Genomic DNA, 15,034 nt, shown 5'->3' on the forward strand with positions numbered 1-15,034 from the left:
CGATGAACTCGGTCTAAGTATGGGCCGCCCAAGAAATAGATTTAGTTTTATAATTTTCCTCCTTAGTCGTTTTGTCTGGAATTCTTGGCCATGCGCATTCCCTGACCATCTCCTGATTCAAAAAACATCATTCTCTGATGAAAAACCGAAGTTTTCTCCCACTTCTCCGGAAATTTCTCAGTGAAAAACTATTTAATTATCCAGAGAGGAGAGAGGATTATCTCAGGTGTTAGTCAATGTATTTAGTGAAGAAAGGAAGTATAAACTCCGTCGACTTGGCTAGGTAATGAAAATAAAACATGAGCTGATAGCGAACAAAGGTTACCAAGGAAACCGTAAACGCGTTTTTTCGTTTCCCGAAAATGATAGTCACCGTTGAGCTCATCAGGCGCGTTTTTTTTAGGCTTCATTTGAGTTCAACGATCAATTTCGATAAGAATTCTCTACCACTAAGAAATTTTCTTATAGACAAACGATCGAAACTACCTGCGCATTACGTTAAAAGCGTAAAATACGGTTTTCACAGCTTTATTTATTTTAAAACTGGACCCCCCCAAAAAGCCTACACATCGATGAGCTGGTGTGCCATTTAATCGAATTAGCACTCGCATCCTCTGATCCTGGAGGGATCGGGTTATTTCAAGGAGCTACGCCTACTTTTTCTCTTTAAGCTAGTTTTTTTTTTTTTTTTTTTTTTTTTTTTTTTTTTAAGTTATAAAGAAATAAATAGTGGTAGTATATAGCATTAATTTTCCTCCAAAGCATATTTTGGCTACAAGGGCCCTGAAGTGAGGTGGAACATAAAAATTTGGGAAGTCAAGAGGAAAAAGGGGCACATAAATAAAATGTCAGGGAAATAATGATATACGTATTATGAGAATAGAGAGAAAATTAGATAGAGAGAGGAAAAGAGAGAAAAAGAGAGGAAAAGAGAGGAAGAGCGTATTATAAGAGAGGAAATTTAAAGTTTTAGCTGTGGAGTAGTAAAAAATGTAAGAATTCTTGTCTGCTTATTATTTTCAAGTAATAAATAAATACGTAAATAAATTGAATTAAATAAATCAATGAGTAAAACACAATCGGAAATTTGAAATGTCTGCAACAGAAATAGATACGTATTTATCGACTAACAATAAGTACCATAGCTATCCTTCCATTGTCACAAAATGTTTATCAGCAATATCTCGTAATACAGACTGACGGTAGGCTGCGAAATTCTCAACAAGTGGTTGCGGTGGTATCCATGCAACAGGTAGGAGTAGCAGCGCGGTGGAGCTATTTCGCTATTGTGAAATTAAACGGGTCGGTCTCGTGGGGTGGTCTGCGGGAGGGAGGATTGAGCAACCCTTTCAAGACCACTACGAAGAAATCCTTTCGGGTCTAGCTGCATCCCTGTTTGAGTCATGTATTATTTATCAGTCTTTAAATCAAGCAGAAAGCTTTCAGTCCGCGCTCTCTCGATCCTTCCAACTTCTCGTGGCCGAGTTCCAGTGCGGAATTCCCCCCTAGCAGCGAAGCTATTTTCTGCCTGAAAAAATTTGTAATGAAATACCACAAAAACCACAAACAAGTGAAAGATATCTAGAAATTAGAGAGAAAAAAGGTTTAAAGGAAACCGTCCAGCTTAATATAGGTCCATTTTTTTCTATATGTAATCTCTATTTCCCTAGAGAGAATTCTTAATGTATTATACTCATTTTCTTGCGCCACCTTTCTAGATACGTTTTATTGGGGAAAAAGTAGGAAATTGGTACTTTCCAAGTGATTTTTTTTCTCCTCGAAAATAAGTAAGAACTAATTGAACTCTTATTTTGAACTTGGCTTCGAGTTTTTTTTTGTTCATCCAAAAATTTTCTTAGAATTCATTAGTTGGCTATATTCTTTAGATAGGTTTGAAAATACATCATAAAGAAAGAATCAGAGTTCAAAATGAAAAAAGAAGGGGAAATTGAGTAGGAACAAAATCGAGACGTAATCGAGCCGCGTGTTTTAATTTTTTCTTCCAAATGTGATTGTGAGCGGCACCTCATTGGCAATACATATAGAACGGAGCATTGCGAGTTCTCGCTTTGCGCCATCACGCCTTCAATTTCGGAGATGCAACACGGACATCCATCATGTGCGAATAGTTGTATCCCTTCGCCGTCATCAACGCGCCTCCTTTTCCTATCTGAGATATTACAGCATCTATTCACCCGCGTGGTTCTTAGAACTAGAATTTCTACTTCGTCCAATTTTGAAACCAAGCATTTTACCTTTCACGCTACCCGAGTTTTACTTCTTTGTGGCGTTACTTGTCGATAGTGAAATTGCAGAAGTGCATATCTCGGAAAACTCGATTTTCCAGAAGAGTATAAAAAACTGTCTACATGTCTCTTATTGTTAGTAGAAGGGTTATAATTCTTGAGAATAGCAAGAATAAGATGTTTTTTGAGACTTTAGAGACATTTTGAGTAATTTCTCGAACTGTTAGAAAATACGGCAGAAATTCCGAGATTTGCGTTTTCGGCACTAAGAATTGACACTTCATCACAACATACGCATTTTTGCAATTAGTGTTTTAAACCTGTTTTTGGTGGATTTGGATCATTTATGGACTGAAAAAAGAGTTTCTTGCTTACAATTCCTCGTCCGATAAAATTTAGTTTGTTCTCATATGGCCAGATCAAGCATTGAATGCTCAGAAAATGACATTTGATTACCAGATACGCATTTCTGCAATTATATTATATTGGTTCCAACGCGCCCTCGACATTCCTCTTTATTGTTAGCAGAAGGGTAATAATTCTTGAGGATAGCAAGAATAAGATCTTCTTTCAGACTCCATGCATTCACACCGCTCAGCGTCAAAATTGCTGAGTTAGGTTTCAACCTAAGAATACAACTATATCAACTTTGGTGTATTGCACAGTATTATACTCAGTTGAAGGCGTTTTATATTGGTCCAGCCGCGCCCTACGGAAAGTGAAGTCTTGATGTGTTGACTTTGAGTGATATTCGCTCTGCACGCGTTGGTCGCATGACAAGTAATTAATTTCTACGCACGGTTATACATCTCCCGCTTTTACTTCGTTCCTCGAAGAAGAAATTCACGAAAACTGAGAATTTCACACCGCTCAGCGTCAAAATTGCTGAGTTAGGTTTCAACCTATGAATACAACTATATCAACTTTGGTGTGTTGCACAGTATCACACGCAGTTGAAGGCGTTTTATATTGGTTCAGCCGCGCCCTACGGAAAGTGAAGTCTTGATGTGTTGACTGTGAGTGATATTCGCTCTGCACGCGTTGATCGCATGACAAGTATTTAATTTCTACGTACGGTTAAAAATCTCCCGCCTTCTATTTCGTTCCTCGAAGAAGAAATTCACGAAAACTGAGAATTTCACACCGCTCGGCGTCAAAATTGCTGAGTTAGGTTTCAACCTAAGAATACAACTATATCAACTTCGGTGTGTTGCACAGTATCACACGCAGTTGAAGGCGTTTTATATTCTTTCCACCGCGCCCTCGACAATCCTCTTTATTGTCAGTAGAAGGGTAATAATTCTTGAGGATAGCAAGAATAAGATGTTTTTTCAGACTCCATCAGCATTTTGAATAATTTCTCGGACTGTTAGAAAATACCTACGGCAGAAATGCCGTGATTCACGTTTTTGGCACTAAGAATCGACACTTCATCACAAGATACGCATTTTACAATTAGTGTGTTAGACCTGTTGTTGGCGGATTTGGATTATTTAAAGACTGAAAAAAGAGTTTCACGCTTACAATTCCTCGTCAGATAAAATTTAGTTTGATCTCATATGGCCAGATCAAGCATTGTATGATTGGAAAATGACATTTAATCTCGAGATACGCGTTTCTGCAATTATTAGCGTTTTGAACCTGCTCTTGATCAAGATTAAAAGTAGAATTTATTCATACTGAAAAATTATTTAGAAGCTTTAGTTGATCCAATACCATAGTCATCAAGAAGTGAATCAGAGAATTGACTTTCTAATATAATGATATTATTTTATAAATATTATTTTTCGGGCATTTTTCAAAATTACGGCTCGAATGAAGACTCCAAAATTATGAACATTTTTGGTCAACATCATTGTCAGGGCCACGCACATAGAATACAGAGGAGCGCCTTCAACCGAGTCCGTAATCTGAATGCTAAATTCTGATACCACTATTCGTGCGCCATGGCAGTCATTTTGCATAGCTGGCTAATTGAAGGCAAATCATTGGCCAAGGCAACAGAGTACGAATTTCAGTAATGTAATACGCAATGGGCCTGTTCCAAGGTGAGGGTCTTTGCAAAACCTCCGGGGGTGCTCCACCTGGCATCAAAGCAACCCAACCCTCGGGGCTGTACCCCTTGGCATCCAAGGAGCCCAACCCACCGGGAGCCGCCCCACCTGCGACATGTAAGCAACCCAACTCTCGGGGCTGCCCCCCATGGCATCCAAGAAGCCCAACCCCCAGGGGTGCCTCCCTTGGCATCCAAGGAGCCCAACCCCCCGGGGCTGCCCCGCCTTTCTTTACTCCTACTTTCTATTCTCTCGTTCATTTATGAATTTTCCGCATTTTTTCTCGGCCCTGATTTTTTTTCTCTTCCCATTTTGCCGCATCTGTCAGAAGGGCGCGTATACGCGCTAAAGAGGGCGTTTCTGCCAATGGCAGATTGGCCTCATGGCCAGTCCGACCCTGACCGCCCCAGCCGTCCCAAGTTTGGAAAATCGTCTCAATTACTACTTACTCCAATTTTTCACGAAACACTAACGAGCTATGGTTATAGCTTCACTATAGAACTTGCTGTGTATTACCTACTAACTTTAGTGTAATTTTCTGTGGCAGGAATTTACCGCGAGCTATATGGATAGCGATGCCGATCGTAACAATTGTGTATGTGACAGCAAATCTGGCCTACTTTGCCGTGGTCCCTGCTCATGAAATGCTCACCTCGCCAGCTGTTGCAGTCGTAAGTTAGTCCAGTAATTCATTCACGAGAGATAATGGACCCCACTTTGATCTTTGAAGGGGGCCGGGGGACCGAAAAGCTGCAAAATTCGGATCCCTAGCAATCAATTGGTTTCCATTCCTATCACCAATTACTTTTTCAAGCTCAAATAACTGAGAAAGAGCCTCTGGTGTGGCATTATGAAGTCTGGTCTCGTCTTGTTACGTCGCTCTCTTTAAGTTGCCAAAAAAAAAATAGAATATGTAAGTACTTGGTGTTCTATCAATGTTTATTGGAAAGTAAAGTAGAGAAATTAGAATGAGGCATAAGAAAAGAAAAGCAGAAAACAGAAGTTTTTTAATAGGTATAATCATCAATTCGTCACCCTCTGGCCAAAGTATCACAAGCACCATGCGACGTTTCAAAATTTCCGCCGCCATTTCATTTTTTACACAGAAGTTGTTAAACGAAGCTGTCCGAAAATTTCATTGAATTTTCTTTGTGCTGCTGATGGAATTCAGTGAAATTTTTATACAGATTTAACAAACAATTTTTCTTTAAAAAAATGAAATAACGGCGGAAATTTGAAACGTCGCACGGCGCTTGTAATACTGTGGCCGGAAGGTGAAGAGTTCGTGCTTTTCGAGAAAGGGGATCAAAATTGAATTTTTCAAATATTTTCATCATGATATTTTTTTTTTGTTTTTTGTTTTTTTTTTGTATAGAATCCCGACGTTTAGTGACTGAAACTGCGATTTACATTGGAAAAGCTATTAAAAATACATTTTCCCGAAGCAACGTAAGAGGAAATAAACGGAGAATTGGCAAGCCGACATGAAATCGGCGATTTTTCGCGAGACTTGGCAACTGCGCTGCAGTAATACAGTGCTGCCACGGAACACAAACTACCCAACTGTAGTTTTTGGCGAGTGCACACAAGAGAAATAAGAGAAATAATTATTCGTTCATTGAGACCGATGTAAAGAACGAATTTTTGCAGGGTATTTTGCACTAAGTATTCAGTACTTGTAAATAATTCAAGTTCAATTTAGAAAACTGTAAAGAATCTCTGGAAAGTTCCAGAAGAGATTGAGACTTATGAGTTGGTCCATTGAACAACGTGGGTAAACAATACGCAACGGCGGTTCATTCAAATCTAGCAGTTTCCAGATCTTTCTATGGCAGAATGTTCTAGATACCGTTGTGATATAAAAGAGCCGGCCGCTCGCCAACGTTTATCAGTTTAGTTTCTCGCATCGTATCTGCCGTTTTCGTGAGTGAAGCGTTACTAACGTTGCTCTGTGTTCTCTCTCGATATTTTGTGAGTGGAAAGAGTTTGTAAAGCACCTCTCCTGCCTGATAGTGTTTGAACGATTCAGATTTTAACTGTTTGTACCTCAACAGTTAGAAGTTCTCCGTGCCACTGCATCAACCTCTTGAAACTTTCTACATCTAGAACATCACCAATTTTTTCATCAGGTAAGCATTATGTGACTTTCACATTAATAGATTCCAAGTTCCAACAATGCCTTACTTTCCCCTTTTCTTTATTATGCTGCTAACCGTACCTAGTAATCACCATTATTATTTCAAGACTGCATCTACTTACTCATTTTGCCAGTGCCATGACCTTCAGGCCAATGTATCACAATTGTCATTTTTACTGAAATTAAGTTATGCATAATTTCGAAATAAAGAGATGCATTAAGTAGGAAAATAACAATTTTTTTGGAACCAAAAAATAGAAGTATGAATAAAAATTGATAAAAGTTGATGATCTTTGGTATTGCAAGCGCCGTACATGATCAAAGTATCACAAGCGCCTAGTTGGATAATTGCTCCTCTTTGGGATTGATTTTACAAATTCAGTATCAACGACATTGGGAATGACCCGGAGCAATTCGTCATTTTCTGTTATGGATGGTTTTGAATTTATTAGATCATGCTACACTTACTTACCTGCATACTAACACAATAATATTTTTTTTTAGATTATAAACTAATTAATGTGGGATAAACTCCGTTTAATTAATACAAAATACCACAAGCACCAGGGGTTTTCAGAATGTCCAGAGAAGGCAGAATCACAAGCGCCATTTTTCAGAGAAAAAAAAAATTTTTTTCAAAGAAATATTCTCCAAATTTAAGGCAGGAAGTTGTGCTGGATCAGCATTCCAACCACTAGTATTGCATATGCAGTGCCCATAAAGCTCCATGTGTGCTAGCAAGAATTTTTAATGTTATGTTTTAATGTTAATTTTTCATGTGTGTATGGGCAAGTGAGCTGTGTACATGTGTTATTACCTAAGAGAAGATCTGATGACAATCACATTGCATATGTACATGTACAACCTTTTCTCTGTAAAATCCCGTTGTGATTGTTGCGTCCATATTTTTTTTCTTCTGCCATATTCAAAGCCCAAGCTTTCCAAGTGTTTATCCTTGCTCCAGCAGCAATAGTTCATATGATTTTGTTCGTTTTCCAGGATGTCTCTCTTGCCCTACTTGTTGGAAGAATTGAACCGTCCAACAGTGTATGACCAAAACTTCGGTGTTGGACTGTGGAATGATGATCTGCCATCTATCACTGCCATTCGCCCGTTTTATATGCGGCCATGGAGACTGCTTCCCCAAAATGAGAGTGGGACTTCATCAGTACAGCACGATAAAGATGGATTTAAGGTGAGCTCTCATTTATTTTCTATCCATGTACTTAAGCTTCTTTTAATATCTTGTACCATTTTCTCAACAATTCAACTGCTATCACTCTCTGGAAAATTGATTTATGGATTTCTACCCACGACAATATACCAAATGTACAAAGTTATTTTTTACACGGAAAACTACTCAACGACAATTCTTTAAAATTGCCGTGATTTTTCTTCTCTGTGCGAAGATAATTCTGCAAAAACTTCAAGGAATGATGTCAATTTGTTCTCCTTTAAAAAAATAACAAAGAGGCGGAGATTTTCAGACACCGCAAACGAGTTATGTGATTGCCGACTTACACCGTCGATATATATATTTTACACAGTTGGTATCTTGCTATACACTGTCAACTAATATGATAGTGATTGAAAAAGGGTGTCTGAAGCTTTTCTTGTTAAGGTTTTTCTAACAAAATATTAGGCAATTACAAGCTATTCCAATAAATATGCACTATTCATCAAAGCTTGAGCTTTTAGATGCTTGGCCTTTGGACTTAGACGAGGTGTTTAGTAAGAAAGTAGCCAGTGAAAATAATTTACTGTAGGCACTCATTTATGAAGATGAAACCCTTAAAATTTTCCACTTTGCTATGTGCTAATCAATTTTTTCACTCCTGATTTCAGGTGAACTTAGATGTGCAGCAGTTCAAACCTGAAGAAGTGAATGTCAAAGTCAGTGACAATTATGTTACCATCCACGCCAAACACGAAGAACGCAGTGATGAGCATGGTTTTATTTCTCGGGAATTCACTAGGCGTTATCTCATCCCTAAAGACGTCAATGCGGAAGCCTTGACTTCAAGTCTTTCATCTGATGGTGTTCTCTCTGTACATGCTCCGCCAAAGGTAAGCCTAAAGTCCTCGTCAATAAAATAACTTTTGAGGTGCACTTTTGAGATTGATATCTACTCATATACATAGTGGCAATTTCTAGATTCTTTATCGCGTTTCACCAGAAGATAAACAATAGAATCTGGTGCTAATTGTGCTCTCGATGTATGTGGATATAATGTTGTGTCAGTATCTTAATTTTAAAGTATAGAAAGAATATGGTGTTTGATTTTTTTAGTAATTTAACCCAACTTATAACCTTTTCCCTCTTGTTATAAAGAATTAAACAGAAAGCTTTTTTTCATCAGTTGATCCAATCTGGAGCATAATTTATTATAATAAGCTATGTAGTTCCTTTGAAAAATAACGCAATTTCTCAGGAAAATAGACTGAAAGTTTGTATCTACTTGCATCCTTAACATCCCTCCAGGAATTCTACCTTAATTTATTTAACCGTTAATTTATCTTTCTTTTAGAGTCTCAATTTTACTGTAGGGCTAAGTACCTATTGTCTGCAAATGATATTGATGTTGTACGAAGCCTCCTATGAATGAATGTAATGAACTTTCAGAACATATCAGTGTTCGTAAGTTGTAATTTGTGCAACTAGTCACTCTGAGATTATTAATGTATTTCTTTGTTCTGTTGCAGGCTATCACCAATGAGAATGGCAGTGAGCGCCAAATTCCAATTACTAAAACCAATGCTCCCGCAATCAAACAGGAACAAGCGAAGAAGAAGTAATCAATCCTACCTTGATGTCTAATTGAGTTTTCCTCTTTCTCCTCAATGAGCTTCTTCCTTTTTCCTTGTACTGTAAATATTTTCACTTACTTATTTTTGTTCCTATCATTGAGAACCAGCTTGTATCAAGAAATGTTAAACAGTGAAAGTGAAACATAAATTCCCTTTTAAATACTATTATGCCCCGTCAATAATTGTACTATCGTTTTCACGGAGCAATAGTAAAATTCCTAAAAAAAACCATGTATTTTTCATAACAGGATATCATCGTAAGTGTTGTGTAAGCAGAGTGCTACAGTTAGCACGTGTTCTCTTTTCACCACCACCAAGAAATTACCACCGTGTGTTGTACTTTTTTAACTTTTAGAACTATTTTTAAGTCTGCTCCATTGTTACATTATACAAAGTAGTGATAAGAAATTCACTTGGAAGGTATTTTGTTCTAGGTTATTGTCAACATGAAATGAATTACTGTACTGTTCTTGTGAGACTGCTACTATTTATGTAAATTTTATTATTTTTTTAAATAAAATTTCCAGTCAAAAGTTACTGCCTTTTGCACTCTCATCATATGAGCTCATTGTTCCCTATTTACTTGAAGTATCAAGAATTATGTTGCGACACACACCTTAAAATCAGGCTAGAAGGTTTTCGGAAGTTACGCTTTTTCCCCACACCTTTAGTGTGGTATGCTCCAAATGGTCCTTAGGAAGAGAAATGATAAATTTTGATAATTGTTTCGATTGTGCAAATTATAACATCACTTATTAAATTGCATTTAGCATAATGGAACCAGCACAATTTCAGTGTTTTCAACATCGTGCAACTTCTCCTTTTCCTTTGAAAATACTTGATACATGTACAGTACTAAAATTTACACAACTATTTGCCTTAAAACAAACAATTCTTTAGTGGAATGTCCAAACTTATCGCTTTTCTGGGAGATTTCATAGATGACTATGAAGCAGTATCATTTTTACAACCCTGTATTTGCGCTGGCTCCTTTTTGTAAATGCAACTTAATTGTATTAGCGACCCAATTTGAAGTGGGGAGAAATCAATTCCAGTTTAAGTTTGTAAATATATCTCAGGTGTGTTCTTGCTCGCTATGTTCAAGTATCTTAGTCGCAATACATGTCATGGAATAGTCAATGGGTGTTCTATTGAATTTGTTTCTTTGGCTGAAAGTAGATTTATGAAGAATATTCAGCAAAAATTTCACTGAAATGCATGCATTAGTTTTCTCTATTTTTAATGAAAGTTTTGGGGAGTTCAGCAACCCTGCAACTGAAAAGTGTTTATCTCCCGCGTAGCCCCTGAATTCTCCAAGCAACTCTGATGTATATCATAGCTTATCACCACCCATGTTGTTATCTAATTTGTTCACAATTTGAAGAGCCAGAAGTGATTATTTAGTGGGGATTTCAGATGTTCTAATAAAATTCAAAGGAGAGAAATGATAGGTATTTAGCTCACCAAGTGATCAATAATAATAATGATAAAATATTTAGTAAGGAAGAATAAAAGGATAAAGAGTCTGTTCCTTGGAAAGCATGGATGGATGAGGGATTTCAGTAGGTATATTTATGGTCTCTGTGAGGTAACTGATGATGGAAGTTGAACCGAAGTTTGGTTTTCCCACCATACTACTTATTGTTGCTGATATCCTTTCAGTTCCTTTTTCTTTCAAAGAATTATCTCAAAGGGGCAGTGGAAAATATGCATGCAAATTTTTTATTGCTTCATCTGAAAGTGCTGAAAGAGCTGATTTCACAGTATTTTTTTATAACTTTTTTCTCATGTGGGAAACAGTGTTAAAATAGATTTAAAAGTGAGAAAGTGCACCGCCTAGTGACGTCATCTGGCGGCATTTCCCATTTAAAAACCTGTATTTCAGCAGATGAGATCATTTTGTCATATTTTCGCTGATAATTGTTCAGTTCATGAACCACGGGTATCCTTGTGTTCAGTTCACTCAGTAGTTTCCACTTAAACACGAAATTCATCAAACAGACACCTGTAAATTCCTCATTGCCTCATTGGGCTCAAAAATTAACTGGGCAAAGGATGATGGAGGGACACCCTTTGCTCAAGGGGAGCAAAGGGGAAGGGGTGAAGGGGGCACCGTACCTTGAAAGTGTGGTACCTAAATGGATTTCATGGCTGAAGTTGATAAGTGCGTACTTCAGATTACGATGTTGAAAATCTCCGCTTATGTTATATTTTTCTAAAGGAAAATCAATCATCGGTTTCTATAGACATTTTTTATGAGTTTTCCTAGCTCATTCTAAAAGAAATCACACAAAATTGCAAGGAAAAAATTGATTTGTTCTCCTTGAAAAAATAAACCATAACTCAATATTTTCGAATGTTCCAATTAAAGTACACACTTTTTGCCAGTAGCAATCTGTATACAAAATCACTATTGCGTTTTTGAAGAATGATCCCTAAAGTTTCATTAATCACTTGTAGCCATCTTAAGAATTGAAGTCGGGAATTTTCAGATCACTCTTTCTGTTGTTGCCAACTTTTTCACTGATACACCTGTATTAGCCTTTCTTTCGCACATGCTGCACTTTATTCACTCTCATCTTGTTTAAATTAATCTTGCATTTTGAATTTTTTCCCATCTTTCAGTCATTTGGGGACCGTATGTTTGGACAAGCACGCTGGGCTGTCCCTGTTTTTGTGGCCTTGTCAACATTTGGAGGAGTTAATGGTATTTTGTTTACGTCAGCTCGTCTTTTTGTCACTGGTGCTCAAGAGGGACATCTTCCTCCAATATTCTCCTTCATACACGTAAAAAGATGCACTCCAATTCCTTCCCTTCTCTTCACAGTAAGTACCTCTGGTGGTTTTAGGTAGGCATTTATTTTAATTGAAATAAAATACAGGTACCTCAATTTTGAAGCCTCAGCATAAAAACAGAATGCGAGGAGTGATATTTGGACGCCTTTGATATTTTTGTAGAGGTTGGTAAAGTCATTTTTTCTAAGCTATTGAAAAACGTATTCTGCAAAATGTAGACAAGTATGTGAAAATTGTACTAAAATTATTGCTAACATCAATTTTTTAGGAGGTTTGCGGTCAATTTGTTATCATATGATAAAACATGAATCCTCTATAGCTGCAATGAGTTCATGAACAGGGTTGCCACCAACTTAAAGTGTGCTGATGGCAGTTTTGCTCCCTCGCAATGTTCATCAATCATACAAATAGAGCAAATGTTTCTATTATTAATAGCGGACAAATTCCTTTAAATCTAATGAAAATTAGGAGGGCAAAATTGCCACCTTTTTTGTAAGAAATTTCTGAAAACGATTTTAAGAAATGCAGATTCTAAGGAGAAAATCCCACTTCATGAAATGGGTATAGTCATTGAATCTGTAAAAACCCTCTAAAATTTCTACCTTTCACGTGAAATATTTTATTATTGATTTTCACAACCATTCAAGATAGACTCCTTGAAATTTTCACATGTGTTATACTTATTTATGGGCGGAACAAGATTGTTGCCCTCCCTAAACTCTTGTGTTCTCTTTACAGTGTTTTATGTCACTCCTAATGTTGTGTTCTACCAATGTATTCGTTCTGATCAACTACTTCAGTCAAGTTTTGTGGCTGTCAGTCGGAGTATGCATAGCAGGTCTCTTGTACTTGCGCCACACCAAACCTGACATGCCACGCCCCATCAGAGTGCACACAGCTCTACCCATTATGTTTCTCATTTGCTGTGTCTTCTTGGTGTCGGTGCCTGTCGTGGCAGAGCCGTTTAACACAAGTGAGTGTAAAATCTGGAAATTGTTAGTATTTTATCAGGTACAAAAATGCAATTGATTGAACATCAATAAAAATTCAGTCATGCAAGAAAATTAGGTGTACTAACCGGCCTCTAAAATGTCTTCATTCATTTTCTTTTAGACCCATCAACTTTTCCCATATTTTTTTTTTCGCAAAAAATTAGAGTTGGAAGCGTTTTAAATGGCGCTTTAAAGAAAGTCCCAAGTTGACAACAAAAACAAGACATTTTTAAACGTAAACAAAAACAAATGAAACTAGCTGCCAATCTAAGTGGAGTCAACTTATTATTTTACTGTATGAAAAATCATAGCAGGTATACCACCTAAAAATTTTCGTTTATTTTTTATCTTCATACTTTGTGTTTTTTTGTTTTGTTCTTTTTCTAGTCGTTGGATTACTTATAATTCTCTCTGGAGTGCCTGTGTACTACATTGGTATCAAATGGAAGACAAAACCATTCGCATTGAAATCAGCACACAGTAAGTGATCCTTGTGTAGTTATATTCATTCATATTTTTCAATAAAATTTTTGGAAAATCAGTTGATTTATGTTGGACTAGAATATTCGAGAAGGCACACGCCAACTGATGCCTTATTGACAAGACAAATGCCTATCAGTTGATGGGCGAGGACTGACTTACACAGTTACACATAGCATAGTCTGGACAGCAAGGCATTATTAGTTTTGAACATTTGAGAAAGTAGCCAAAAAAGGAAAGGAAATGGGGCCTGGAGGTTAATGTCAGCAAAACCGAGAAGTTGATCGTTGGCGAGAATCAGTAAAGCATAAAATTACATGGTGGGCGGCATATTGGAAGCTGAGATATTTACAAATATTTAGGAGTTTTTCTCACCCAAGGTGGAAGATTGGACCAGGCCATCAAGAACAGAAACATGCAGGGTAGGAGGGCCATTGCCATGTTAAATGGAATTCTTTGGGACCAAAGGATCTCCAAAGAGAACAAAAGGAGGATCTACAACGTGATTATAAAGAGCATAGTAACCTATGGGTGTGAAATATGGCCGATAAAACAGCGGACCCGGGGGGGTTATAGAGGGAACAGAGATGGACTTCTGGCGTAGATCCACTGGTATTTCCAGAAAGGATTGCATCAGGAATGAGACAGTACGGGAGATCATGGATGCCGAACAGACCATCGAGCATGACATTATGACAAAACAGCTCATTTGGTATGGTCATGTTCAGAGAATGGTAGGAGACAGTCTGCCGAAGAAGGTACTTGATTGGGTTCCACCTGGGAGAAGGCGCAGAGGGTGCCCAATGAAAGGTTGGAGGGCGGGGACTGAAGCAGAAATGTTAAGGTGCTCAATGCCCCAAGGGAAGGGTTGTGGTTCGACAGAGAGCAGTGGAAGCTAGGAGTCGTAGAGCCGAGGGAGTGCTGTAAAGAGACCTATATGTATGTATGAGAAAGTAGCGGATAATTAGTATTATTTGACCAAAATTCTTTAATTTGCCTTAGCAAGCACAAGTGCCGAATGTTGAAATTTTGGATTATGGCATCATAGTAGCAGTGACTGTTACATACTTTGTATTAATATCTCAAGCAACCTTTGCGTTTGTGATAGTAATCAATATTTTTATTATTTCCAAGACAAAACAATCGAAAAAAGTCTCTTTCATACCTACGTATTGTGAATACTTAGATTTTAAGGGCTTCTATCCCTTGTTAAAGAGACGTCAGAAATAATGAGGAAAGCAATTTTGTTAAGTTGGGTCAAAAAATCAGAATTTTTGTTGATTGCTAACTTCAGACTGTCATTTTCTTGGTTTGATCTAACATTTGTGGGTGTATTTTAGGGGAACATATTTACATAACACTCCCCTAAGCCGTCTTACCCATGTCAGACGTTTATGGCACTAAAGTTCTCCTCCCTGGGGAATGTCAAAAATGTTTTGAAGTTTCTGAAATTGTTTTGAGATAGAAACGGATTCTGTAACTTTTTTCTATTTGAATAATTCTGTGAATTTTTGTTTTTGG

The 15,034-nt window shown here is 37.4% G+C and overlaps 3 protein-coding genes across 3 annotated transcripts in view; all 3 read left to right on the plus strand.

Annotated features, from left to right (window-relative positions):
• HemK2 (HemK methyltransferase 2) overlaps positions 1-15,034 on the plus strand; it is a gene marked incomplete in the record, with an annotated part of 278,137 nt that overhangs the window by 213,237 nt on the left and 49,866 nt on the right.
• Positions 1-15,034, plus strand: part of JhI-21 (Juvenile hormone Inducible-21) — a 55,520-nt gene that overhangs the window by 38,070 nt on the left and 2,416 nt on the right. Inside the window, exons 5-8 of the mRNA XM_019042715.2 lie at positions 4,848-4,971; positions 11,871-12,071; positions 12,780-13,014; positions 13,421-13,513. Of these exons, the coding sequence (XP_018898260.2) occupies positions 4,848-4,971; positions 11,871-12,071; positions 12,780-13,014; positions 13,421-13,513 (653 nt within the window). The remainder of the gene's footprint in view (positions 1-4,847; positions 4,972-11,870; positions 12,072-12,779; positions 13,015-13,420; positions 13,514-15,034) is intronic.
• On the plus strand, positions 6,024-9,782 carry LOC109031274 (protein lethal(2)essential for life). The gene is made up of 4 exons (XM_019042716.2): positions 6,024-6,429; positions 7,437-7,632; positions 8,283-8,504; positions 9,141-9,782. The coding sequence occupies exons 2-4, from the start codon at positions 7,438-7,440 to the stop codon at positions 9,231-9,233; spliced, it is 510 nt and encodes a 169-aa protein (XP_018898261.1). The 5' UTR covers positions 6,024-6,429; position 7,437; the 3' UTR covers positions 9,234-9,782.

The sequence above is a fragment of the Bemisia tabaci genome, chromosome 4 (genome assembly GCF_918797505.1).
Source record: "Bemisia tabaci chromosome 4, PGI_BMITA_v3".
Lineage (NCBI taxonomy): Eukaryota > Metazoa > Arthropoda > Insecta > Hemiptera > Aleyrodidae > Bemisia > Bemisia tabaci.

What these genes read in the sequence shown, in the direction of transcription:
- LOC109031274 (XM_019042716.2), top strand. Translation starts at nt 7,438, where the DNA reads ATGTCTCTCTTGCCCTACTTGTTGGAAGAATTGAACCGTCCAACAGTG. An exon ending in ACGATAAAGATGGATTTAAG is followed by an intron (nt 7,633 to 8,282) that starts GTGAGCTCTCAT and finishes TCCTGATTTCAG; the next exon opens with GTGAACTTAGATGTGCAGCA. An exon ending in CTGTACATGCTCCGCCAAAG is followed by an intron (nt 8,505 to 9,140) that starts GTAAGCCTAAAG and finishes GTTCTGTTGCAG; the next exon opens with GCTATCACCAATGAGAATGG.